The following is a 25887-nucleotide window of genomic DNA, read 5'->3' as shown; positions in this document are numbered from 1 at the left end:
GAGTCTAGATGTAAAGACTATCTTTTCAACTCAGATGGTAGCTGCATCTCTATGTATTTTACCACACAAGAAGAGCAACATGAATAAAGACTGTAACGGGGGGCCAGAAAATAGGCTAGAGTTCAGTCTTCAACCCCTCAGAATGCTTAAAGGAGGTGGCGGGAGACTGAAGGGAATACTTAATTTTGTCAAAGCAGACATCGAGGATGCTCAGCGGACTTGGAAGCCATTGCCCCTCTGGTGAGCAGTGCTAGATCATTAACCCTGGGGAAAAAAGTAACTCTCCTTTAGACTGCATTTGCTCCTTATGCTCAGTGACTTTGAAATTATTACATCAAACCCTCTAGAAAATAAATTCAAACTTGGTGGTACTAGGACCATGAGTGGGGCAGATGGTGTCCAGAGGCCTTTAAGGCAGTGAAACTCTCCTGTAGGATTCTGTAATTAAAAACCACACGTTCTTCTAAAAACACTGGATGTGTCACAAACAGCAAGAGTCATCCTAGTGCACACTGTAACTTTCACAACAGTGTCACAGTATTTGTATGTCAGCTACTGTATATATTGCTCAAAAATGCTCATTTTTAATCAGTCCAACTGGAGAGAAGAAAAAAAGGAAGGGGAGGAAAGAGAAAGGGAGGAGGTGAGACATGGGAAGATGTACTTCCTCCCCATTTTTCTGTAAACCTAAAATTGATCAATAAAAAAAATTAAAGTTTGTAAACTGAAAAAAAAATTGATCTTCTACCTGGAATTTGATTGCTACCTCAAGTAAGCTACTAGTAAAAACCCAGTCAACCTAAGGCACATCAATGTTGCTTTTTCTCAGCTCCTATACACTTCTACCCAAATTTTTGAATGTGAAAAGAGTAATGGCCTGGGTCAGAAGCTAGGCAGAGTCAGAGGTGTGACTTTCTCCATGCACTCTGGACAGAATGAGTCAGCTCTTTTAGCTCAGGATTTCCTTCCTTCCTTTTTTCTCTACCCTCCTCCTTCCTCCCTTCTTTTCTCTTTAAAAAAAAAAAAAAAGAGAAAGATCACTGGGTATTGCACTTGGTGACTGTAAGGATTAAATGGCTGTGAATGTGTCATCTAGACTCGATGGCATTGTGCAAAAGTATTATAAATCAATAATGTTACTTGGCCAAGGCCACATAGCTCACTTAGAGGCCATGCTGTAACTTAGATAGCAACTTGACTCCTACCTAAATTACTTTCTTTCTTTGGGATAAGGCTTTGGAGACCTTGCTTTCTCTTTTGCCATGAGGGTCGTCCAAGCTGCTCACAAGTTGAGGTGTTAATCTGGCTGTTTCTGAGCTTGGCATGACATTACCGAAACAGGCGCATTATATAACCTTCAGCTGGGCTGCAATGGCCTATTACCCTTCCTAGACTCAGCTAATAGTTGTTCTTGGATGATATAACATAACAAAGACCAGCTCGTGCCAGCAGAGACAACCGCACCCATTTCTGATGAAATTTCTACCAATAGCCAGCTGCAGAATCATCCTTTCAAGTCAATCTGGGGTCACAGGTGGAGTGTGCCCTGAACACCCATGGGACCGTGAGAAGGCAGAGTTCACCACTGGGAGTGACACACCTGGGTCTTGGGCACCTGTGGTTGACACACTGAGTAAACCAGAGGTCAGAGAAAAGGAGGTGGGCCAGCTGCCTGTGCCAGGCAAGGCAGGGCTGGCCCTTTTGAGACATAATAAGATGCAATCTGGCCAAAAAAAAAAAAAAAAAAAAAAAAAAATCACCCTTTTCCTGAATACAGCATCCAAGCTGGCTTCTGACATGCTGCGCAGGCAGCTTCCCTTGCATTTTCCACTGGCTGAGAACTGGCCAGAACATTCCTGAAGCTGGAGCAGGATCTTGGCAATTTTCAATGGTTTTCTGATTCTGTCTAGATTTTATGAGTTTTCAACTTAGACATGGTCGACCGAGTCCAGTGTTTTCTTATTTGTTTTATATCTACTTTGATAACTAACTTCCTAAAATCTTTTGCTGAAAAACAAAACAAAACAAAACAAAACAAAACAGGGGATAGCACTTCTACTCACCTTTGAACAGACACATAGACATATAGGTGGGTACGGTGGTGCATGCCTTTAATCCTCACACTTGGGAGGCAGAGCTAGGCAGATATCTGTGACTTTAAGGCCAGAGAGGGCTACATAGTAAGACCCTGTCTCAACACATATGCAGTCACACACATATCCAAACACCCACTCACTAGCAGCAGCAGTAGCAGCAGCAGATAGTTGCTTCATGTACCATTGTGTTCTTTCTGAGCTCTTTCAACTGGGTTTACAGAACAGAAAACTCAAGACAAGTTTGTTCAGGGTCATTGCTGTGCAGATACTCTGAAAGCAGGCTAGAAATGTGCTGCCACTACTCCTACCCACAGGGCTCTCAAGGAATGGACCTGCTGACCCAAAGTGGTTTGCAGGGATGGTGCCACCTCTGAAGAATGCACGCCAGAGCTCACGGAGGAGGTGCAGGCTTTCCAGCCTCCGCCATCCTCTCTAAATTGCGTCTCCTAACCTCCAGATACTCACAAGTCTGACGCACGGGTCCCCCCTGATACCACTTTGAAAGGTATGCCATGGAGGTTTAGAGCTAACAAGGACATGAGAGCACCACGCCTAATTTCCTTCTTCTTTATGGAACAGACACTAAAGAGAAGGTGTATGAAGGTGATAACCCAGAGTCCTGTCCTCCTATGTAACCTCTGTGTATCCAAGTCCTTCCCCATGATCCCTGCAGGCATTCAATGTAAAAAAGACGGTCTTATTATTTTTTTCAATAGATGCACTTGATAAAGACAGTCAATTTCAGGGATTTCCCAGGTTGAGGTTTATACCTCTTTATAGACTTTTTTTTTTTTTTTTTTTTTTTTTTTTTAAAGTGGCTGTACACTGTGGGGCCTGCTTGGTATTTAGAACCATCAGGAATGAATGCAGGGATTAAGGTAAAAGAGTTACAGATGTAGCCAGCTCAGTGGACTGTGTAGTGGAGGAAAGAACAGGAGGGTGGCTCAGTGCTTTTTTTCTTTAGTTTATTAGATCTGTCTTGTTAGGTGATATGTGTGTAACTGTTTATTTGGGGGCATATGCACATGAGCTCTTCTGGGTGGTGCAACACACTCTCCGTGCCTCTATCTCACCTTTGCAGGTACAAGCCTCACACTCTGCAGCCTGGGAGACTGGTGTCTCATTTAGGTGGCCCCACTCCCTAGGCTCTCCTGCAGCATTTCAGCTCCTTTAGGACAGATGATGGTTCTGCTCCACTTTCTGTGAGACCCCAGCTAGCATACAGGCAGGGGGAAATCCAGAGCACGTTGGAGCCACGTGCAGAACTGCAGGCCAGATGCCCTGTGCTTCCCAACACGAGAAAGGTGTCCGTGAAATACACAGGAAAGAGGAGGTGGCCCCACCCCCTCTACACCAGAGGACAGAACATGTTATGAAGTTAGGTGGGGAAACTTAAGCTCAGCAAGTCCTTTGTGCAGCTGCCACCAACAGGAACCCAAGCTTGAGCGCAGCGGGTGGGGTGGGAGCCTGGCTGGCTAGCTGGCTGGCTGGCTGGGAGGTGCGTTGAATGGTGCTGACACACAGTTTCCAGCCACCGAGAAGGCAGTGCCAAATCCTTCTCCACTTCTCTTTCACCCTGATATTCTTGAACTTGGCCATGGTGTTGGCTAACTCCAGGAGGCATTCTGGGAATTGTATTTAGAGGGCAGCACAGGCTGTCTCCTCACTTATGGCAGCTAAGGGCTTTCACCAATGCATATGGCCTCCCAGGTTGGGCACGGAGCTGTTGCCATGGCATTGCGGATACTGAAACATTGATATCGCTGCCCCAGGAACTTATCAAGACACTCCCTTCCTCTTAGCATCCTCCCTTGATTTCGAGAATCAAAGTCCAAACCCCTTACTATATGCCTGAATGGAGCAATGGGGTATCAATGTCACGTTACCAATGCCAGACAAAGCAGACTTTGTGAAAACTCAGGCAAGACAGGTCAGGGTGGAGCTGGCTGCATGCTCTGCCAGGCTCTGCTCCCTGAGTTGCATGTTGTACATGGCTAGCAGGGGCTCTGATATTAAGGCAGCCTAACTCTAATTTCTCTAATGGCATCTACCCCGACGGCTGTGATATTTCATATGCATTTCCTTATGCTGGGCAGCCTTTTCTCCACAGACATCCAGGGCCTTTCCCTCTGGTCCACAGAGGCTCCATCCCAGCTCTTGGACTATCCTTGGCAGAAGCTACTGTGCGCGTGCTGAAGAGTGCCCAGTCTGCAGACTACGCAGCACTGTGCTCTCTCAGGTCAAGCAAAGTGCAAGCCTTGGGCCAGTTCTGCTTTACAACAGAAGGGAGTGACACACAGGCAGAGGCGGGCGGGCACTCACTGCCCATTCTGATCTTTTAACCCTAACAACAGTTGCCTTCTGACTGTTTACTTCCTGTGTCTTCTTATCAACTACAGACAAACAAGCCAGGGCCAGCTCTCCTATTGTGGTGCAGCTGTCTCACCGTGGCTCCTCAGAGACCTTTTGTACTGCATATTTTGCTAAAACAGTTTATTGGCTTGGAACATTCACTGAACAGACCTTTTCAGGGGAAAAAAAATTCTCACCTTGCTTTTTCCATACAAATTGCATTGGGGTTTTAAGGAAGGCATTTTCCAAGAATACAAAGCTCCAGCCTCTCCCCTGCTGGGCAGCAGTGCTCCACTACCTGAGTGGGGATTACCAGAGGTGAATCCACAGCTGTGAGAAAGATTCAGCTTGGGGCTTAAAGGATGTCAGATCAGACATTCTCCTGCTTAATTGTCACTGAGTGAAGTTCCTGGTCGTGAGTCACCTGGGTGTGGAAGCTGGGCAGCCTGGTGGTTCTGAGGGCTCCTCTCTACCCTCTCTGCTTAGATTCCTCTCTCTCTCCCCAGATCTGGGCACCAAGGCATATCCATTCTTCAGCATCTCAGGTGTAAGTGAGGGTAGGGCTGTGTATCATATATTCCAGATAACTTCTTTACCAGGCAGAGGAGTACTCTGCCTCACCCCTTGTCTTATCTACATGCTCTAGCACTTGAGGTGGTCACCTGGGAGCCATGCTGGCCTTCCACAGCTTTGAGAATTAAATCCATCTAACCACAATGCTTGAGCCCTGCTGATTTATGCATTAGCCAGCCAGCACTACCTAGGAGATCCTCTTTCAGGCTCTCCTCCCTACCCCCATGGGGCCTTTTCTCCGTCTTTTAAAAGCAATTAATTCCATATGCTAGGGAGATGAGGCAGCCAGATGACAAAGGCTGAGGCTCCTGACCTGAAGGGCTGTGTATGAGGTGCACAGACAATCCCATTTGTAAGCGTACCTGGATGTGTGGGTCAAAGCAACCTGAGGCTGGTCCAGTCTCTGATCCAGCTGTGAGACCCTGCAGAGGCTGCTTTATAATGCCTGGAGTTCCTATGCAAAAAGGCAACCTCCCCCATCCATCCATGCATCCATGCATCCATCCATCCATCATCCATTCCATTCCATCTGAGCTTCCAGGGGCTATGTGAGATCACTCTGCAGTCACAGCTTGCCTGGGGACTGAGGTGATGAAGGCAACATAATTTCTATATATTAATCTGCATATGAGTCACAGCACTATCACCATCAGGGGCTGCAAATGAAGGGTCAGGTCTACTGGTGACCCAAGAGTAATTTCAGGACTCAGTCTCAGACCTCTGAGACCATCCTCTGAATCAGCAGAAGCCCCAGTGACACTGGAGAAAGGAGACAGCACTGGGATCTGTCCACACAGGATGTTATTAAAGTCAAGATGGCTCGGTGACAATGAGCCAGCAGCCAAGGGATGGAACTATGAGGAAACTCCCGGCGGCTCTTCCTTCTGTCACCCAGTGGCCCTCTGTTTGCTGGCTGCTGTGCGTAGGCCTGCCCACCAGCTGCTGCCCTCTACACCATCTTGTCTTATCTGTCTAGCCCCAGATGGGTGTTTCAAATTTACATACCAGATGCTCAATGGGTCAGCGGTGCTCTGTGACGTGTCGGGGACTGCATGCCTGTGAAGGAGCAGGGCTGACACTCAAACCAGCACCTTCTGTTCCCAAACCCAGTCCCTGGGTAGGGATGGGCCTCACGGGAACAGCACTACTGACATGAGAGAGGGGATGACCAAAAGGAGAGCGATGAGGAGATATGTCATATTATGGGTGAATAGCTGGGACTTTCGCAACTGGAAGATAGCGCTTCTTTCTTTTCCCTCTAGGGATAGCAAGGAATGTACAACTGTTCTGGACGGAGAGGAAAGGCCTTGTTACTCTGACTGTGGGCCGTTTCCTGACTGAACTAGGAAAGGTGATATAGCTTACCTAGTGAGCCTGTCTCATGGGGTATTGTTGGTGTGATAAGAGGTCTCATGTAGCCCAGGCTGGCCTTAAACTCCTGCAGTCTTGTCTCCACATCCCGAGTGCTTGGATTACAGGTGTGAGTGACTACATAGTTGGCTGCTAATAGTTTCATGCAGGTTGGCCATTACCAAAGAAGGAAGTGTGCCTCTGGGGCTGAATGTAGGCCGAGAGGTCCTATGCTCAGCACTCAGGCAACCTCCCCTCCTGTCCATCCATGCTCATTCATGACCAGCTGACCTGCTTTCTCCCTAAGTCACATTCCACTAGCCAAATGCTAGCTTTGGGAGACAAGGCTCATTTTCTAGGCCTGCTGCGTGTCTGAAAAGATGCTGTCCTTGAGGTACTGGAAAGTTCATTTACCTTGTGAATGGCCATCTGAGGCTTCCTACCTGGTCTTCTGCATGGCCTTTAGCAGATGTTACTGAGCAGATCTTCTCGAAGCTCTGGAATCTTAACTGATAGGCTCAAGGAGAGTGGTGGAAGATTTAAACATCTTCCCCCATCAGGCAAATGGTGTCCTTCCCGAGGACCACATACCACTAAAGAGCCTTGTACAAAGATTCTTTCAGAGACATGAAGTGTTCAGGAGGGGGTGAGTCCTGCCAGACTTTACCTTCCATCTCTGACTGCAGTCCCCTTTCTGTCCTTCCTCCTGTAGTAACAGCAGTGTCCAAGGCTTGTCTTGTCCTGTTACACAACCTGGTTTCCCGCCCAGAATCAAATGAGTAGGAGCTATTTGGGAGATCTTCTGATCATAGCAGCTTCCACACAGCATGAGCTCATGGGTTACAGGACAGGCATGTGACCTGCTCACCTGCAGCTCTGTGGAGCTAGGAGACTGGCACCCCTGAGTGGCAGAGCTGGGCACTCTCAGACCCTGTCCTGCCATGGCTAGTTCTCCACGCCAGGGATTCATGAAGCACCAAGTTGAATTGCCACCACAAACAACACTGGCAAAGGGCTCTGCCTTCTGGCTGGTGGCTCCTCCTGCACAAACATCTGACTCCCCAGCAGTGCTGACATGCAGAATTAACCCTCTGATGCCCAGGATTTTCATGCTTTCTGACAAGGCACCTTATCCAATGGAAACATGGAATAGACAGGAAGCCTAATAAATGCCGAGGTCCTCGGAGCACTGACTGCCAAGGACTCTGAGCAGGCTTTGCGGCAGGCAAGGGCTTGCTCTGCTCTTAATCCCAGTCAAGTGACTGCTCACAAGATTTCACTAAGTCTCCATGACTGAGATAGAAGCCCCAAAGGGCACCAGACTTCTCTAGGACCATAACAGAAGGTGATTAACAGAAAGCTCCATAACGGGCCCTGGGAAAATTAAAAGACAGGACATAGCCAGATGCTTTAGAGAGGAGAAAAGTCCAGGTTAGCCACCACCCATGGATGTGGCTCCGTGTGGGGCAGTGTGCAGGCTGATAAAACATGGGCTTATTTGCCAGTGTCAACCCCTGGAGGAAGAGAATCTGAGGACTGGCATGTCATTAGAGGGTCCGGCCCCGGTGGGAATTGGCTTTCTGTCTCTGCTCCTTCCTCCCGTCTGCCCAGGTCTCATCAGCACCCTGCGTGCTTCCTCCCATCAGAGTACTAACGAAGCTGATTTCCAAAGCCGAGATTTCTGAAGCCCTGCCTTAACACCTTCTAAGCCAGCTGTGAGCAGGCACTGCCCCCAGCCTTACGTTTATCTCCATCTATCCTGCAGTGCCGCCCACAGACTCATGTGGTAAAGGCTTGGCCTTCAGCTGCAATATCAAATCACAGAGAGGTGACTGTATTATGACCGCTGTCTTAATCAATGGATTAATCCAAAGAGTGGCTAATAATTTTGATGGCATCATTTGAAGGTGGTAGAATCATCCAGAAGTAGGGCCTAGTTGGGGGAAGTAGGTGACTGGGAATTTCACTGTATGGTTTGTGCGCTCTCTACCTCCCCCCACCCCTTCCCCTCCATGCATGTGTGCTTATGAATAATCACCTGGAGTCTGAAGGTTCCCATTGGGTGTTGACTTGGCTCTGTCAACTTTGCCTCAGCCTATAGTCACCTGAGAAGGAAGTCTCGATTGAGGAACTGCTCAGACCCAGTTGGTCTATGGGCATGCCTTTGAGACATTTCTTTGGCTGCTAATTTATGTACGAGGTCCCTGCCTACTGTGAGTGGCACCATTCCCTGGGCTGGCAGCCGTGGGCTATAAGACAGCTAGTTAAGTATGAGCCTGTGAGGAAGGCAGCAAGCAGCATTCCCCCATTGTTTCTGTTTCAAGCTCTTGCTTTGAGTTCTTGCCCTTAATTTCCTCAATGATGGACTGTGATCTGAAAGTATAAGCCAAACAAGCCCTTTCCTTTTGGTCAGTATCTTATCACAAAAGCAGAGAGGACATGAGAACGGGTGTTCTCCTCTGTTGCCTTCCATGCCTTTCACCGATGCTGCTGCTCATCACTTGTTAGTCCATCTGAGTAGCAAGCCCCAGGGATGTGCCTATCTCTGCACTCCTAGCCTGGGCTGTAGGCATGCACCACCAAGCCTGGCTTTTGATACGGGTGCTGGGATCTGAGCCCAGCTCATCATGCTTGTACAGTACACACTCTACTCACCGACCCATCTTCCTGGCCTAGAATCTGCCTCTGAAGGATGATAGCTCTTTCTGGTCTCTCATCTCCAAGAAGTGAGTAACTCTGCCATACCCTTCTCCCACAGTGCTTTGTGTTTCAACTCAACTCGTAAACAAGCGAGCCAGCTAACCAGGGACCAAAACACCTGAAATTGAGCCAAAACAAACCTCTCCTTTTTAGGTTGTGTGTGTCAGGCATTTGTCACAGTAAAGAAAGAGTGAACTACACAACCCTTGCTCTTGATGGTGTGAGCTTTGTTTCGCTCTCTGCTCATCTCTGGCTCCTCTCTCTCTATCTTCCCTCTTTCCAGGGAAGAAATGTCCTTTCCGGAAGCATGTTCTGCTATTCTTTTCCCTTTCCCGAGACCATTCTCCTCCCAGTGCTCCATGCTGGGTAGTTGTAGTGACCATATATTGCTAGATAGAGAAGAACTGTACACGTGGCAAGGGCTACATACAGAAAAGATTGGCAACACTTTCCCTCAGCAGTCACACAATTAGTCTTTATGGTAGTCTCTGTGTGTGCACATGTGTGTGTGAGTGCACATCAGGCCAGAAGCTGACATCAAGTGCTTTCTATTGCTTTCCACCCTTTTTAGAAAAGCTTTCTTCCCCACCCCCTTTTTATGTGTATGACTGTTTTGTCTGCATGTTTGTATGAGCACCCAGCTCATGCCCGTGGAGGCCAGAAGTGGATGTTAAACCCCCTGGTACTGGAGTTACAGGCAAGGGTAGCACGTGTTCTTAGCTACAGATCCATCCATCTCTTTAGCCCCTATATCCTACTTTTAAAAGATCATTTACTTATTATGTTTATTATTTATGTTATATTTATTTAGTTAGTTATCTTGTTATCCTTAAACCATGGTGGTCTAAAGAATTAAACTCAGATCATCAGGCTTGGTGGCAACTGACTTTCCGCACTGAGCCATCTTGCCCACATTCCATATGAGTCTTTGGGACAGGGCCTCTAACTCAATGCAGACCTCACCGATTACCTACACTGGTTGGCCAAGGTGCTCCAGGGAGCTGCCTGTCTAGATTCACAGACAAGTGCCACCAGCTCTGTTTTTTCCATAGATGCTGGGATCTGACCTTAGGCTCAGAAACTCAGCTCAACAAGCACTTGGCCCACTGAGTGGTGTCCCCCAGTCCTTGGGTGGTAAGCGCTTAAATTAGTGTATTTTGCGTTTTCTGCTCAATGTTTACCACTTGAAGGGTAATTCACAGACTTGTATTATTGGCCCCCCAGGGAGGCTGCAGGGAGTGTTTAAATCCTGGCAGTGACTGCTAAGTCAGAACTGGAATTATAACCATACCCCAAGAGGGTTTCTAAGTGCATTAAAAATTGGGAGACATTGTAGATCATCGTAAGTTCGAGGCCAGCCTGGTCTATAAAGCAAGTCCAGGACAGCCAGGGCTTTGCAGAGAAACCTTGTCTTGGGAAAAAAAAAGTTAAAGACATGGATTACAACCTGTGGTGGTTGATACTGGCTGCCACTCTGACAGGATCAAACATCACCTAGGAGACAGATCTCTGTGAGGGGATTCCTACACTTGGTTAATTGAGGTGGAAAGACTGACCATAAATGTGATTGGCACTGTTCCACGGGCTGGGGTCCTCCTCGGCTGAATAAAAATGAGAAAGCAAGCAGAGAACTAGCATCTGTGACTGTGGGGACAAGGTGACGAGTGCCTTTATATGCCCTCCCTGGCGCAGTGACTGTGCGCTGAGATAACTCTTTGCTCCCTGATGTTGCTTCTTCCCAGGTTATTTGGTCCTAGTCATGAGCAGGATAACTAATACAGTCCCTAGGCATGGGGGCTTTCATAGCACATGTCTGGTAACTCCTCAAACCCCCACTAGAGAAGAGTGACCTAAAAACCTGCAGCAGCCAGCTCCCTGCCCCACTGGGACACAGGAATACACACTTCCCATCAGTGGGAAGATAAACCTGGGGCCCAGACTCTTTCCCTCAATGATTCCTTCCAGACAATTAGCAGAGTGCCTCCCAGAAGGCCAGGCTAAGCCCGAACAAACAAGTTGTGCTGAGAACTATACTGACCATTAGGTGTGTAAGACACCTCTAATAGATCAATCTTTTTGAAGCTGAGGTTTAAAAAAATACAGAAGACCAAACCCACCAATGTGTAATACCAAGAAGAGAGGCAGAAAGACACAGATACTAAACTGGGAGGTGGAGTTGGAGGTGGGTAAAGATCCCAGCCCCAGTGGTCAGACAGCCTGCATCCATTTTCTCCAAATCTCAGCATCCCCTCCGTGGGGACAGGTGGAAAGTTGTTGGCTTTGGAGAACATGAATGCACAGAGCACTAAGGTCTCCATCAATAAGATTTTGGTATGTGGCTCCTCTGCAGGTGCCAGAAACATACTTTGAGGCAAGAAGACAGAGGAGTGGCTGCCATGGCTACCTGGCCCTCAGGGTACCTTTTCACTTACCCTGATCATCTCTGCCACGTAACTCTCTGGTCCAGTGTACTCCGTGGAGTCCTTCACTTTCACCAGCACGATGAAGCACAGATAGTGCCACATGTTGTGCTCTTCCTTGATGTGCTCTTCAAAGGTGACAGTCTTGTTGTCAAACTTGTCTCTTTCCAAGCCTAAACAAGAGACAGAACATCCAGATCCCCACTGAACAGCCATGGTCCAGGAAGTCACTGTGGCTAGTTGTCTGGGTTTATCAGTATGCAGAGTTGGAGACGTTGCTTTCATCATGATAGGAGGACACAGGCTGTGAGTCTGACTCACCAGGGTTTATTTTATTTTTATGTTTTGTTTTGTTTTGAAACTGGTCTCATGTAGCCCAGGCTGGCCTGAAACTCACTATGTAGCTAGGTTCTTCTGTTTCAAACCCTCAAGTGCTGGACTTACAGAGACAGTACCATGTGCAGATCCCAGATGGATCTGAAAACCCTGCTACTCACTACTGAGCGGTCAGATGCCTTGGCTACCCAGTGGGTGCATGGGAAAGCAGGTTCCAGGGTGAGAATACGAGGACAGGCTCAGACAGGAGATCAGTGGATTTAAGCTCCCTTCTTCCAGGTAAATGCCAAAATGCAGACACCACAAAAAGAACTTTAACCCAATTTCAGATGTTCGTTGGTAACTGTATTTTTTTAGAGGCCTGCATTAGCCATTATGAAAATAGAGTAGAGTAAATAAAGAAATATATTTCAGGCCATTAGTGGGATTTAGATTTCTCATGTTAAAAGAAGGGAGTAAAAATACACGGAGTAAGGGAGATCATATAGACACTGTAATGTTGAATTAGAATATACAGAGTAAGGGAGATCATATAGACATTGTAATCCTGAATTAGAATTAGATTAGGAGAAGCCATTTTTTGTTATACATATTAGAGAAACAGATATAGACCAGCCTATAGATCTATAGTATAAGACTGGAGCAGTGGCTGCCGATAGGAATGAGCTCTTGGACACTGGCTACTAAATGCCCATTTCACTAGGAACAACTAGGACATTTGAAGAAATGGCTGATTGTATGGCTGGGTTAGGGAAAGCAGAAGTTTGAGAAATTCTTAGATGGCCAGAAGGAAAAAAAAAAAAAAAAAAAAAAAAAAAAAAAGACATAACAGAACACAGAAGTCAGCCTGAAGAGTTCTCATTGGCCAAATCCAGGGTAAACTGAGCATCAAAATAAGAGTCAGGTACAATGTAATCACCACAGTTGGGAGGGTGAGGCAGGAGGATCAGAAGTTCAAGGCCAAGCTAGGCTACCTCAAACTTAAGGTAAGATGCTATCTCCAAATTAATGAACTGAATAAATAAAATAAACTTTAAAGCAAGAATCATCAGTGAATACTAAAGCTGGGCTAAAAGTTCAGTGTGAGGGGTACCAAGGTTAGTTACAGTGTTTCTAAGCACTGCCCATACAGTGACTTTCTGACGGCAGAAACACACCAATTATATTGCTATCCAAGTGATCAAAGTGAGTATCAGCAGCTTTAAGAGGAACTGATTTAATGTGCTCCTGGCTGGCACACTGAGAAGGAGAGAAAAGCATGCCTTTGATATTCACATAAAAATGCATAAGCTCAGCTCTACCACAGGCAGCTTGAGAGGAACTCAATTCGAGGGACGCCCTACAAAGCAGGTGCCTTATATTCCTCAGAAATATCTGTGGAGTTAAGAGGGGTCTGAAGGCAAGATGCCACATGGCCCGGAACTTGCAAGCAGTAACTTTTCTGCGGCCATGTAAGAGAATGTTCGTGTCATCAACAAATACATACTGAGATGCTGAGGAACAGAAGGGCATAGTGTCAGCCATTTATACTGAAATGGCTCAGAAAAACTGTGTGTGCGTGTGTGTGTGTGCGTGCATATATGAATATAGCAAAGGAAAGCCACTATTAAAATTTGGGGGAATCTTAAGAGTGGGGAGAAATATTCTTTGTACTAGTTTTATGACTTTTCTGTAACTAAAATTGTATGAAAATAAAAAGCTTAAAAAATAGGTCTTACAGAGGCTAAAAATGAAATAATTTAAATGTTTAAAATAAAAGTGCCCACTTTTTTAGTATATACACCAGGAAGGAATTCATAAATTTAGTAACCGTATTATGAATAATCCTGAAGTGATTACTCAGTTTCCAGATTCCCACATGATTACTTTGCATTTTCATATATTGTCCTATGGTTGGTTATACTTTTAGTGGCATTTTTGGTATCCCATGAACCTATTTTTATTTTTATTTTTGAGACAAAGTCTCAGCCAGGTAGCAGTGGTGCATGCCTTTAATCCAGCACTTGGGAGGTAGTGGCAGGCAGGATCTCTGAGTTCAAGGCTAGCTTAGTCTACAGAGTGAGTTCCAGGACAGCTAGAGCTACACAGAGAAACCCTATCTTGAAAAACAAAAAGCAAACAAAAGAGACACGCTGGCCTTGAACCCACTGATCCTCCTGGTTCAGCTACCTCCTCAGTGCTGGAGTTGTAGGTGTGAGCACTGGTTTCATGTGGCAGCTCCCTACTTAGCCTGAAGGGTGCTAGGGGCTGTGCCAGGAGCTTATCCAAGTCCTTACTCCTAATTCTCTCGGTGATGCAGAGAAGTGCACAGAACACCACCCACTTAACAGGCAGGTAAAATGGTTCAGTAAAGACAACTGAACACAGGTGCATAGCCAGTCAGGAGCTGAGGCTGGGCCAGAAGCTAGGACTGATGCACCAAGTCCAAACCTTTAACTTTCACCTGAGCGTAAGAGACCTTTTTGCTTCTTTCCTTTACAGGGTCTCACTATGTATTCCTGGCTGTCCTGGAACTGGCTAAGTAGACCAGGTTGGCCTCAAACTCACAGAGATCTGCCTGCCAGTGCCTCCTGAGTACTTGGATTAAAATACAATTACATGCTCCCTCTACCCCCTTAAACTCATGGTGCATATGTGTGTGTGTGCTAAATACCTACATATATACACACATACATATAACCTAGTGAGCCCATTAGTGTTGCTTGTACGCATGTGCATATGAGTTCAGGTACCCATGGAGATGCGGAAGCTGCAGTTTTAGGTCGATGAGAGCCACCACCTGATGTGGCTGCTGGGAGCTGAATTCGGGTTATAGGCAAGAGCAGGGCATACCCTTGATGCAGCGTCCCTCCTACTCTTTTCTTTGAGACAGGATTTTAGTAGGTAGCCCAGGTCGGCCTGGAAGTTGCAATGAGGTCAAGCTGGCACTGAACTCACACCAAGTGTTCTGATTACAGAGGGGTGCCACCATGCCCAGCTCTGATGGTATTCTCCCACTGACGCCTGATCCTGCCAGCGGAGAGGACATTCTCAGGCTACCGCTGGCTGACAGCTCTCCTTCCTAGCTGACTTAGAACTGGACCAGGAGACTCTCAGGATGTGCAGACACAGGAAGACTATTAGATACATTTGTCTTAAGTATGTGGCCACGTTTCTAACTCCAGAACTTAATTCCTTAAGGCAAACTGGCAACCACTGAACAAAACATATTGGCTTTCCAGACCCTTCTCAGCACAAAAGAGGCCGAATAGAACCTTGCTGTTTGCCAAGAGAGGGCACGAGTGGGACAGAACAAAGTGAGTGTCCCAACTCAGAGTCTATTATGTACCCACTCTGTCGCCACGTGTCCATGAGCTCAGCCGTGCTAGCCAGCAGCTTGTTGCCTGAGCGGGACCGACACTCACCACAGATGAAGCACGTGGTCTTTAAGATCTCCTCCTTCTTCTGCTTCTCACTCCTCAGGTCAGCAAAGGTATCGATGATGACCCCAAAAATCAGGTTCAGGACGATGATGATGACCATGAAGAAGAACAGGAGGTCATAGATCACTCTCGCAGCAAAGAGTGGCTCCTGCAGATGAGAGAGGCCACACTCAGGCAGTGCCCTCAACACCCTTTGCTCCACAGAGGTCAGAGCCCAGCTCCAGCTTGACAGTTGTCCACTTGGGCAGAGATTACATTAGGCATCAAACTTTTAAAACCTCCAACTTAGTCTCTGTTTAATCCCCTGGGTCTATACTGTGACTTCTCCAACTGTTAGGGGACACAGCCAGGAAGATTCTCTAAGTATCTTGGGGTAGTCAGACCTAACACTGAAGCAAACCTGTGTCTAGGGAACAGGGAAGTACAAAGTTGTCCTGCGGCGGAGTTAACATGCCTTAGTAGGCAACTCATGAGGAGAGGACTGAGTGGCTTCTGTACAATGGCTTGTCACGCTCCCAGCTCATCCTCCACACTGGCAGTTTACACTTAGTACTATCACAGTGTGCCCCCCCCCCCACGCACCCCTGTGCCCCCCGCTCCCCACCCCCGTGCATCCCTGCTCCCCACCCCACGCACCCCCGTTCCCCCTCGTACCACCACCCACCCTCCCCCCCTCACCCCCCCCCCCCCCCCCCGTGCCCTTGGGATCCGTTTACCTCTTTGGATGGTTTCCTGAGCACATCTCCTACTCCACCCCCACTTCGCAGCCCGTGACTCAGAACAGTGACGATGCACATGAGCAGTGTCTCACACGTGTGCTCCTTATCCTGTTCCGTTTCTTCGGCAGGGAGCAGCTCTGTGAGCAGGACGAGTCATAACACAGTTAAGACGGAACGGGGAAAGAAATACTGCGATTCTACAATGATGTTTCCCAAATGCCAGCTCTCCAGCTGGCAGGCCCAAGATACAAAGCTAAGGAATTGAACGAGTCAGATGTGTGCTGTCGGGACTCGAACAGTGCTGTTCCCACTTCTAAATCCTGCAAGCTCCTCAAGCCGTGTCAAGACTGTCCTCCTCCTACAGAGCTTCAAACGTCCCTATTGTTTGACCATGTTACACGGTAGCCCTACCTGCCAACAGAATATTCTTTGACCTAGGCTGAGAAGAAGGCATCTTACTTCTCAGGTGAGGTGTCTGCCAGGTTCCTAACTGGGCATGCTCAGGGGACAGAAGCTTGGCTGGATCTTACAGCAGGGCCATGGCATCCATGGCTTTACACTAGAAGCTCTTTATCCCACTTTGCAGCCAGCCTTGCGACCTCAGTGGATTATAAAAACAGAGATCTCTCTCTTATTCTTTCTTTTTCATTTATTTATTTTGTACTAATGGAGACTGGATCCAGGTAGGGCCTCACATGGGCTAGGCAAATGCTCTCCCACTGAGGGGTATCTCCAGTCTCACCCAGTTGCTGCAGGTTCTGGGCTCCTTTAATGTTTCACCCACTTAGCTTGACACAGATCCATTGGGACATGTCCTTTTCTGGAATCACCTCTTGCTGCTTTCTTTGCAGTGACCATACTCTCTCTGAAGGAGTTTTACCATTAAGCCTCTGGAAGACCTTCCCCCCTTCCCTTGCCTAAGAGTCCTCGGTTTCAGTTGAGGCGCCTTCACCTCAACAGTCTGCTGGCTGCCTGTCTTCTAAATGGCACCCTGACTGAGGCAGCATTTGGTTCTGTGGTCACTCACTCACTGTCGTCCCTCTCTATTGCTGCCTCCCATAGAACCACATAGGCCTTATCCACAGTGGGCACTTGAGTATTGGCTGCCTCAAGTAAGAAGCTTGTTTCTTCACACGTGGCTCCCTTTTCTGTTCATCTCCTAACTCTTCCAACATTTCTCTTTCCTTGCTGGCCTCACTCTGGAGCCATGTTTCTGCTTTAATCTGCTTCTGACACCACCTGCCTCACCCACATTGCTGAAGGAATCTGACAGTCACCTGGGGCTGGAGACCATGTGGTCCTACCTTCTTTGGGTGCAGGAGAGGTGCAGTTCTCCCCAGTCTCCACCCTGCACACATCAGAGTACAGGAAATCCTTTGCCAAACTCTCGCCAGTTTCTGGGAGAGAGAAGGGAATTTTGTGATGAACAATCTGGCAGCATATGGTTAAAATGTTTCAAGTCCCCAGTTCACGGCTGATTAAACAATCCTTTACATAAATAACACCCTCCAATACTGCATATAAATTCAACGCACAGATGCAATTTACACTTTTATTTCATGAGCTGGATGGGAAAAAAGCCAGAAATGTCAAATTCTGTAGGCTTCCTAGCATTATCACACTCAAACAGCACCTTCCCAACTTTAAAGACAAACAGCTGAAACTTTAAGAGAAATACTACTGGGTGTACAGATTCCATCCAGATCTGGATCATGCCGGCGCTTGAAGCAACACAGGCATGAATGGAACCCAAGTCTAGTTCAGAACCCAAAAGGAGCTGATAGTAAATGCCACTTGGTATCAACTGAAGGCTGAAGTTCTGTGTTGAGATATACAATTGAGAGAAAGGCCACCATAGTAGGTCTACTTTGTCTACAGGCGTCAGGCAGCCTGCCTACCTTTAACCAGGTGCTGCTCACTACATCCTGGAAGCTGTTCCAAGAAAAAACGTTTCAGCAACATGTAACTATTTATCAGTTTATCATTTGCAAATAGGAAATCACTTCTAGTTTTGTTATATACAGGAGCTCATTGTAAAATTTTCACTTAAAAAAAAAAAAAAGAAAGAAAGCCTCAGGGATAGCCACTGCTAGCAATGTGTGGGTCTGTCTGTCCACATTAAATATACAGATAGTCAACTGTGGCGTGTATGTGTGTAATCATAGGACTTGTGTGGGAGAGGCAGAAGATAAGAAGCTCAAAGTCATCTTTGGCTTTAATGAATAAATTCAATGCATAGGGTAGTCACTGGCCCTTACAACACAGTGTTCAACATCATTCTTACATGAAAGTGACCTATACTCATACTTCATCCTGGGATATTAGAGAGACACTTGCTTGCTAATGTCTTGTATTTAGTCTAGTTATAATCGTATTAACATTAAAAAAGATGAGGAGATCCCAAACCTACCTGGAACAGCTGTTTCATTGGGCAACCTGTCTACTTCCAAGATAAAGTCATCCTTGAAGAACAGATAGCCCACTATTGAGAACAGGTAAACCAGGATCAGAGCCAGCACTGCTGTCAAGATGATGGACCGTCCATTGCGGGTGACACTTTTAATGACATTAAGCAAAGTCTCCTCTCTGTACACTAAATCAAAAAGCTTCAAAAAACAAGATGATAGGACAATTTTTAAGTGTTTAGGTTCATATCAGCATCATTTACTCTCTTAGAAATTCAGAATCATTCTAAAATTTTAACATGTAATTTGTTGCCTGTCTTCACAGTGAGGACTGAGATGGTCAAAATGAGGAAAAATAAGCCTAGAAGGGGGCAGGGTGGCAATCAGTACTAACTTCAGACAGCACACAAAACAGGTTAGAGGTTCCAGAAATAGAAATAAGAGTTTTTAGAGAGCAAGGGGGGGGGGGGGGAGTAATGAGGGTTTTGGCATCCACCCATTTAGAATCTAATTTCTGAGCCTCTCCAAATGGCCAGCTCCTCTGGTACCCGCATGCAGGAAGGCCAGGATCTAGTGGCAAAGGCAGGCATGATACAAGGTGGTCATAATGGTTCTCAACCTTTGGGTTGTGACCTCTTTGAGAAACTTCTGTCTTGTATTATACTTACAATACTTACATTATAATTCCTAACAGTAGCAAATTTACCTTTATGAACTAACAACAAAGATAATTTTCTTGTTGGGGTCACCACAACATGAGGAACTGTATTAAAGAATTGCAGCATTAGGAAGGCTGAGAGCCACTTAGCTAGTGCAAACTGCAAAATCTCTGGGCTGCTGAGGCCCACATCTTAGCACAGCTACTGATAGCCAGTGGGATACTGGGCTTTGTTCTGTCCCCAGCCCCTAGCCTCAGTTTCCTCATTTGCAGACTGAAAGATGGAAAGTTAATATGAAGAGTAAGCAAGCATTATATACCCAATGTTAGCACACAGGCATACTTATATGCTGTCCAAATAAAATAACTGGTAATTACCAACTTCCTGATGAACAGACTGGAGCAAAGCCACATGGTACAGTTGCAAGGATGTCTGCAGTGGAGACACACCAGGAAGCTTAAGCCCTAACCCTTCTCCCCTAGTACAGGAAAGACCCTTGAAGGTCAGACTGGGTTCATAGGTTAAGCCTAACCCTTAGCCAAGGGACATGCTCTGTGCCCTCGTGAAGAAGGCAAGGTCCCTGAAAGTTAGGGGATGACAAGTAGATTTCCATGAAGTCAAGGCAACCATTTGGCTGGTGAGGAAGAGGAGCACTAGGCTAACTCTTGGACTCATAAACTTTCATTATTATTATTTTTTAATATGGTGGTGCCCGCATGCTGCCCACACTAGCAGCCAAATTTTAATCCTCCTGCCTCAGCTTCTTGATCATCTAGTATTGTAGGCATATGCCCCCAGACCTCCTGACTGGAGGCTTCTCTTTTCTTTTTAAATTAGTGTAGCCTCTGTCCCTATCTTTAGCCAGCTCGGAAAGGCTTAGTACTTGCTGTGGCTTTGGGTAACAGTGCACAGTGAAGTTAGTCACGGGGAAAGCGGCTGCGCTCTGCGCTCGGCTTTTCATTTCCAGCAAGATGCTGACTGAGACCCCGTGGACCTCTATCTCCTCATCTGTAAAATGAGTGGCCAGAAGTGGCTCATCTCTCTGTATCTTCCAGCTTAGAATTTTATATCTAGGGCCATTCTCTGGTCAATTAGTTTTTCTCCCTGCCTAACTCCAATCTGTGTCCCGAACCTAGTTTCCTACATGGTACTGGGCAAAGTAGGATCCTTAAAAGGAGGCAAGGAAGTGGTATTTAATCCATAAAAGATAGTAAAAGGCTGTGTTGCTATTAGTATTGGCTAAATTTTGTCTAGCAGCTAGATCTGAAGTACTGGTGTATGTCATACAATGAACAAAGGGTACTTGTCTTCTATGGGCAGGAGCCAGAAAGCACCAACAGATCAAACCAGAGAAGCTTCTTCTATTTTTTTTTAATTTCAAAATTTAAACAATAAACATAATATTTATTTAAAAAGTCTTCTAATTAAAAAAAAAATTGACCCGTGTTCAAAGTAGAAAACTTGGAAAACAGAATACAAAGAAAAAAAAAAACCCTAATAATTCCATTCCATCATCTATAGACATCCACACATGTCATTCTTTAAATGAATATAATGTATAGATATTATTAAAAATACTGTAATACTGACATATAGCCACTCTGAGACAACATTCAGGTACATTTCTTGTCAAAATGATCTCCTAGTATTATATGGAAAAACATACACTTAGTATAGTTAGTATCGTTTTTTAAATAGTCAAAATGTTTTTAAGTATGTTATCAGAATTGCTTCTGGATATGCCTGTATAGACACCGGTCCACATACAGCTTTCTGCCTGATTTCCAGGAACAGAAACTTATAATCCCTGTTACAATAGAAAAGTACTCCTTTTGCCATTCAAGCACACTGTATCAATTAAATTTACCACTACCAGTCATTTATGCCCATTGTGTCCCCATGGCCACCAGACCAGGAATTACTAGGATTTTTAACCTTTCCTCAAGTGGCAGGTTAAACTCAGAAACCGTGGGCGTTTTAATGAGCTTGTCTTGGTTTGGCCCTTAGGGATGAACCTGTCTCCATGTTTAGTGACCATCTGGAGTTCTCATTCTGTCACCTGCTGTTTATGAACTTTGTACATTTTCATCTCTGGTGTTAATATTTTCTCAGGAATACAACTAGAATGCAGGCTTGAGACCAGGTCCAGACACTCTCTGGGGGGCCATGGCACTTTAATTAGGCCAAGGGACCATTGTCCTTTCCCTCTCCTCTCCTGGATTGCTAAAGCTGAGGGAGCTCTGACCAACCAGGGCCTCTAGTTCTTCTCCCCTCTTTCTCTCCCTCCCTCCCTCCCTCTCTCTCATTCTCTCTCTGTTTGTCTGTCTCTCTCTCTCTGTCTCTCTCTCTCCCTCTCAAACGTACATTTGTTTTGAACAGAGGAGACTTGCTTTCTTTGTGGGATAATTTGAACAGTTTCAAGTATTGTGTTTTGAGTTCTCACAAGACACATTTAGCATTTCTTTGGATAAGAAAAGGAGCCCACCAGGAGAGCAAGCCAAGGCTCAGAAAACCTCTAGAAGCACACAGAGAATTATTCACCCTGATCTGGACTGACCCCACTGTGCTTCTATGAACCCATGAGCACAGATGTAACCTGCAGTATGAAGTACAGGCTTCCCAGAGGCACAGATCTGCCCATGTTCTCAGACAAATGACGTTTGGGTTTGAAAGATCAACTACGTGATTCAGGGCAGCAGTTACTTAACCTCACCACGCCTCACAGTCCTTAGCTGTCACCTGAAGACATCGTTTACCTCAAAAGGAGGGTGAGGATGTGGGAGAAGCATGCACTTGCAAAGAGTCAGCAGCTACTGTCTTGTCGATGATGAGGCTATGAGGTAAGGAATGTGTCTCACCCTACTCTGTCCCTTACATCTAGGAAGGATCCTGGCTGGCTTCATAAATGACTAAAAAAAAAGGATGAAAATGAAGAGAGAAGGAAAAACATGATCAAGTGGTCAAGAGGAGGGAGAGTGGTAAGGAAAGCCACACTCCAGCAGGTAGACATGGCATGGGTCAAAGGGGACACTCCTGTCTCTTAGGAGAGACCCCTATTAGCAGGGACAAAAGAGATGACCCACTGACCTCTGCTACTCTACCCAGGGAAGACAGAGTTGGCTGGACCGGTGGATATAGGTCTCCTTGACTCATGGGCTGCAGTGTTGTTGAGGGATGCCCTTGCATGAAACAGAAAGGTTCCTGAATAGACACAGGGCTCTAAAGATTTCTGATGTACAATGACCAAAATAAGTCACATAATGGCACTCACAAGTATATCCTGCCGCCTCAGCCTAAAACCTCAGAGGATAGCCAGACAGATTCTGAAACTAGAGAAAACAATCCATTCTGTTTAGCCTGCCAACATCAACCACTAATGGAATGAGCTAATGCTGGTGAATTCTTTATGACATTTTGTATGGGAGCAGGAAGAGAGCGTGACAAAGATTAAGAACAGTGAAGCGTCATGAGGCTATGCTTGTCTAAGATGCTGGCATGAACAGGCGCATATGACCCACACAGCATCCCTGCCGTAAAGGGCTTTCTCTGATCCATGTTTTCTAAATCCTTTCCCTTCCTTCCTTTTCCTTCCCCTTTCTCCTTTCTTTCCTCCCTTGAGGAGGGAGACCTTGGGCATTTTTGATCTTCCTATTTTTACATTTCACATGTTTTAATTTCATGTGTTTCAGAAGTTTATGTCTCTTGCCACATTACACGAGTACAATGAGATTTCTTATCCCCGACTTTGTAGATCTAGGGCTCCTCTCACTTACAGGGCAGAAAATCATTATTTTGTTTGTAACTTAATCCGTCAAGAAAGGGACCGAACCAACTCACAGACCGCCAAGACCTTAACCACCTGATTCCCTGGGAACAAAATCACTTTTACCTAGCAAGCTCATTGCTGTGCATCTTGAGGCTCTGCAAATTGTGCCTCCTTTGGGCTTTACATGTTTACATTGAGAAACAGATCCCAGCGGCTGGAGATGATAGGGTCAAACATATCCCTATTGGCAAGTGCTGCCCGAGTAAGAGAAACGAACACTTAGGAAACATCTGAACCACAAGGACACCTCTCCCGTGAGTGGACACTACAGATGCGCTACACATGGGACATGATGAGATGATGCCCTGCCAGGTTCCGAGGAGCTGCCCTGTGTTATATGTCATTTTCCTCTCAGATCCTCCCAAGACCAAAGGCAGTTAGGACCAAAGACATTACAGGACCAAGCACATTAGCTGCTATTAGAAGGTGGGGTGTGTGATAAGAGATGACACATGTGGGATGGGTGAACACCTGGTACTCACCAGCAAACTGTAGAAGAACTCATGCACGAAGAGGCCCATGGCACAGATCAGTAGATACAGCAAATGATACAGGAACTCAACATCCAGAACCATGGCTCGGTAGCCTCTGGTGAACGTCCCGCAGTTGCCCACAAAGCTCATCAGAAAGATGATTTTATTGCAGACCTGAGGACAGACAGTGGAAGGAAGAGTCAGATGGCGCAGGTCACGCTCAGCTGTGCGTGAGAACCTGAGAGGAACCTCAGCGCCAAGTGCCCACCAAGCCCAAACAGAACTGTCCCATGATTCCAAGTCATTCGGTTACTTTGCTTTTCAGGCATAATACAAATTGCACGGTAGCCAAATAATTTCATATGCATTAGTAATCAAGCACTACTTGTGTATGGCAAAAACAAAATTAACACATACTGAAATTATGATTTTCGAAATGAACCATTTCTAACATTCTTATGTGAGTCAGGCAAATGTAGAAGCCACCTCCATCTACGGACTCTGTGATCACAGCATGACTAAAGCTTGTTATCTAAGCTGGCTTCATTCCAGACACTACAGACGTGGAACTTCATGAGAGCTGGACAGTTAATAGGGTTTTCCAGGATGAGTCTTGCTTCTGTACTTCTTTCTGGGAAGGACTTCTGATCTTCCCATGGAGAGCCACCTCTTTCCAAGAGCCCGCTCCTCATCCTGGCCAATCACAATCTTCTTCTGGGTATAATGATTGGTCAAGGCTAGTCACATGACCAAATGACCCAATGAAATACAGGAGGCATTTCCCTGGGATTATAGCAAAAGACAATCTTTTCTACTTGCCTTGAACCTGAAGGAATATGGGCTAGGGGCTGTTGGCTTCTTCTTACCACACCATGGGTCATGAAGCCACCCGTGCCTGGAAGTCTAATAACAGGCCAACAGAAAAGCTGGAGAGAAAACACTCTGAACACACTTGGGAAAACCACCTTCTGCTATTCTAGCTCCCTGGGCACCAGGTGCAGAGAAATCCCGCCAGCTAATCTGTAGGCTGGTGTAAGCGAGCTCCCTGATGATCGGATAAGTGAGGACACCAGCACAGACAGAAAACCTCCAGCTTTCTCAAGCAGGCTCAGCATACAATAGGCAAGTTTTGCCCTGAGTTCTAACCCTGTAGGAAGTGTCCTTCATGGGGGAGCAAAGCATGGCTGTCTGTGTGGCTGGAGCTTTAGAGAGGGGTTTGGAAAAAACGAGGGGCTATCATAATCCAGTTGACACTGCAGAACCTCCCACATACCCACGTTTTAATAATGTGAACAGGCAAACAGTTCACTTCTGACCACTTGCTCTTCTCTTTAACATTTACTGCTTCCCCGACAAGTATCCCCTGTTCACGGACTCAGTCTGTTGCCATACTCCTTACTGACTCTGCTTGACCAGTGTTTGGTCTAGCTTCCTGCCCTATCTCCAAGGGATCCTGTTAGTATCTACCATGTCTTCGAATATGCTCTGAGAGCATCTATCCCAGCTCCCTCCAGCACAAGACTCTTCACCTTGTCCTAACCCTTCCCTTTGGTAGCAGCCTCACCTCCTCCCCCAGCCTTCTTCTGTCTGTTCAGTTACTCTCCCTTCTCCTCTGCACACCAGGTGGCATCTCTTGCTAAAAACCAAAACCAAACAAAAACCTCTACATGGTTGTTTATGATAGCTGGCCTCCCCAGATAATGTACAGTAAATGGTAATTATCTAACTTGAGTCTTCCCTGCAAGTGGTTTGTAGTAGAACAATATGATAGGCAGATTTGGGCCCAGGGGTCCCGCTCAAACTAAGGCACCAGCCAAGGACAATACAGGAGGTAAACTTTAAACCCCTACCCAGATCTAGCCAATGGTCAGAATATTCTCCACAGTTGAGTGGAGAATGTGATACGACTTTCTCATGTACTCTGGTGCCTCACTTTTGACCATGTCCCCTGGAGGGGGAGACCTGGTGGCACTCAGAGGAAGGACAGCAAGTAGCCAAGAAGAGACTTGATACCCTATGAGAATATACAGGGGGACGTAATCCCCCTCAGGAACAGTCATAGGGGAGGGGAATAATGGGAAAAGGGGGGGGGGGGAGGAATGGAAGGATACAAGGGATGGGACAAACATTGAGATGTAACAAGAATAAATTAATAAAAAAAAAAAAAAGATGTGTTGTTTGTGCAATGATCAAAGCACTAGCCAAAAGAACTAGATAGTTCTCAATCTCTGAAACACTGAGTCTTCTCTTTCCATGCATCTGTCCTGTCCATCCATCTGTCCATCATCTGATCCTGTATTCCCCCTTAAACAACTTTTCACTACACATGACCCCTGCACCACCCCCTCTAGAAAGGCTCTCTCTGCCACAGTGCTCATGGATGTATACATTTCAGAGCTGCCACTAATGGCGTGCCTCGTCACCTTCAGCACGGTAAGGGAACAACGTGATGCGCCTCGCACCCTAGGAGCTCGATGGTTGCGTCATTTCATTTTAGTTCTTCCCCCAGTCACCCGTCCATGGCTGGGAATTTGTAATTAAGTGTGTGTTTTCTTT

The 25887-nt window shown here is 46.3% G+C and overlaps 1 protein-coding gene across 1 annotated transcript in view; it reads right to left on the bottom strand.

Annotated features, from left to right (window-relative positions):
- The window catches only part of Itpr1 (inositol 1,4,5-trisphosphate receptor type 1), a 333498-nt gene that overhangs the window by 14565 nt on the left and 293046 nt on the right, over positions 1–25887 (bottom strand). The window contains exons 55-60 of the mRNA XM_051155019.1: positions 23341–23505; positions 18379–18574; positions 17273–17365; positions 15966–16105; positions 15232–15397; positions 11504–11664 (exon numbers count right to left, since the gene is read on the bottom strand). Of these exons, the coding sequence (XP_051010976.1) occupies positions 11504–11664; positions 15232–15397; positions 15966–16105; positions 17273–17365; positions 18379–18574; positions 23341–23505 (921 nt within the window). The remainder of the gene's footprint in view (positions 1–11503; positions 11665–15231; positions 15398–15965; positions 16106–17272; positions 17366–18378; positions 18575–23340; positions 23506–25887) is intronic.

Source organism: Acomys russatus, chromosome 13 (genome assembly GCF_903995435.1).
Source record: "Acomys russatus chromosome 13, mAcoRus1.1, whole genome shotgun sequence".
Lineage (NCBI taxonomy): Eukaryota > Metazoa > Chordata > Mammalia > Rodentia > Muridae > Acomys > Acomys russatus.
This window is presented reverse-complemented; position numbering and strand designations above follow the sequence as displayed.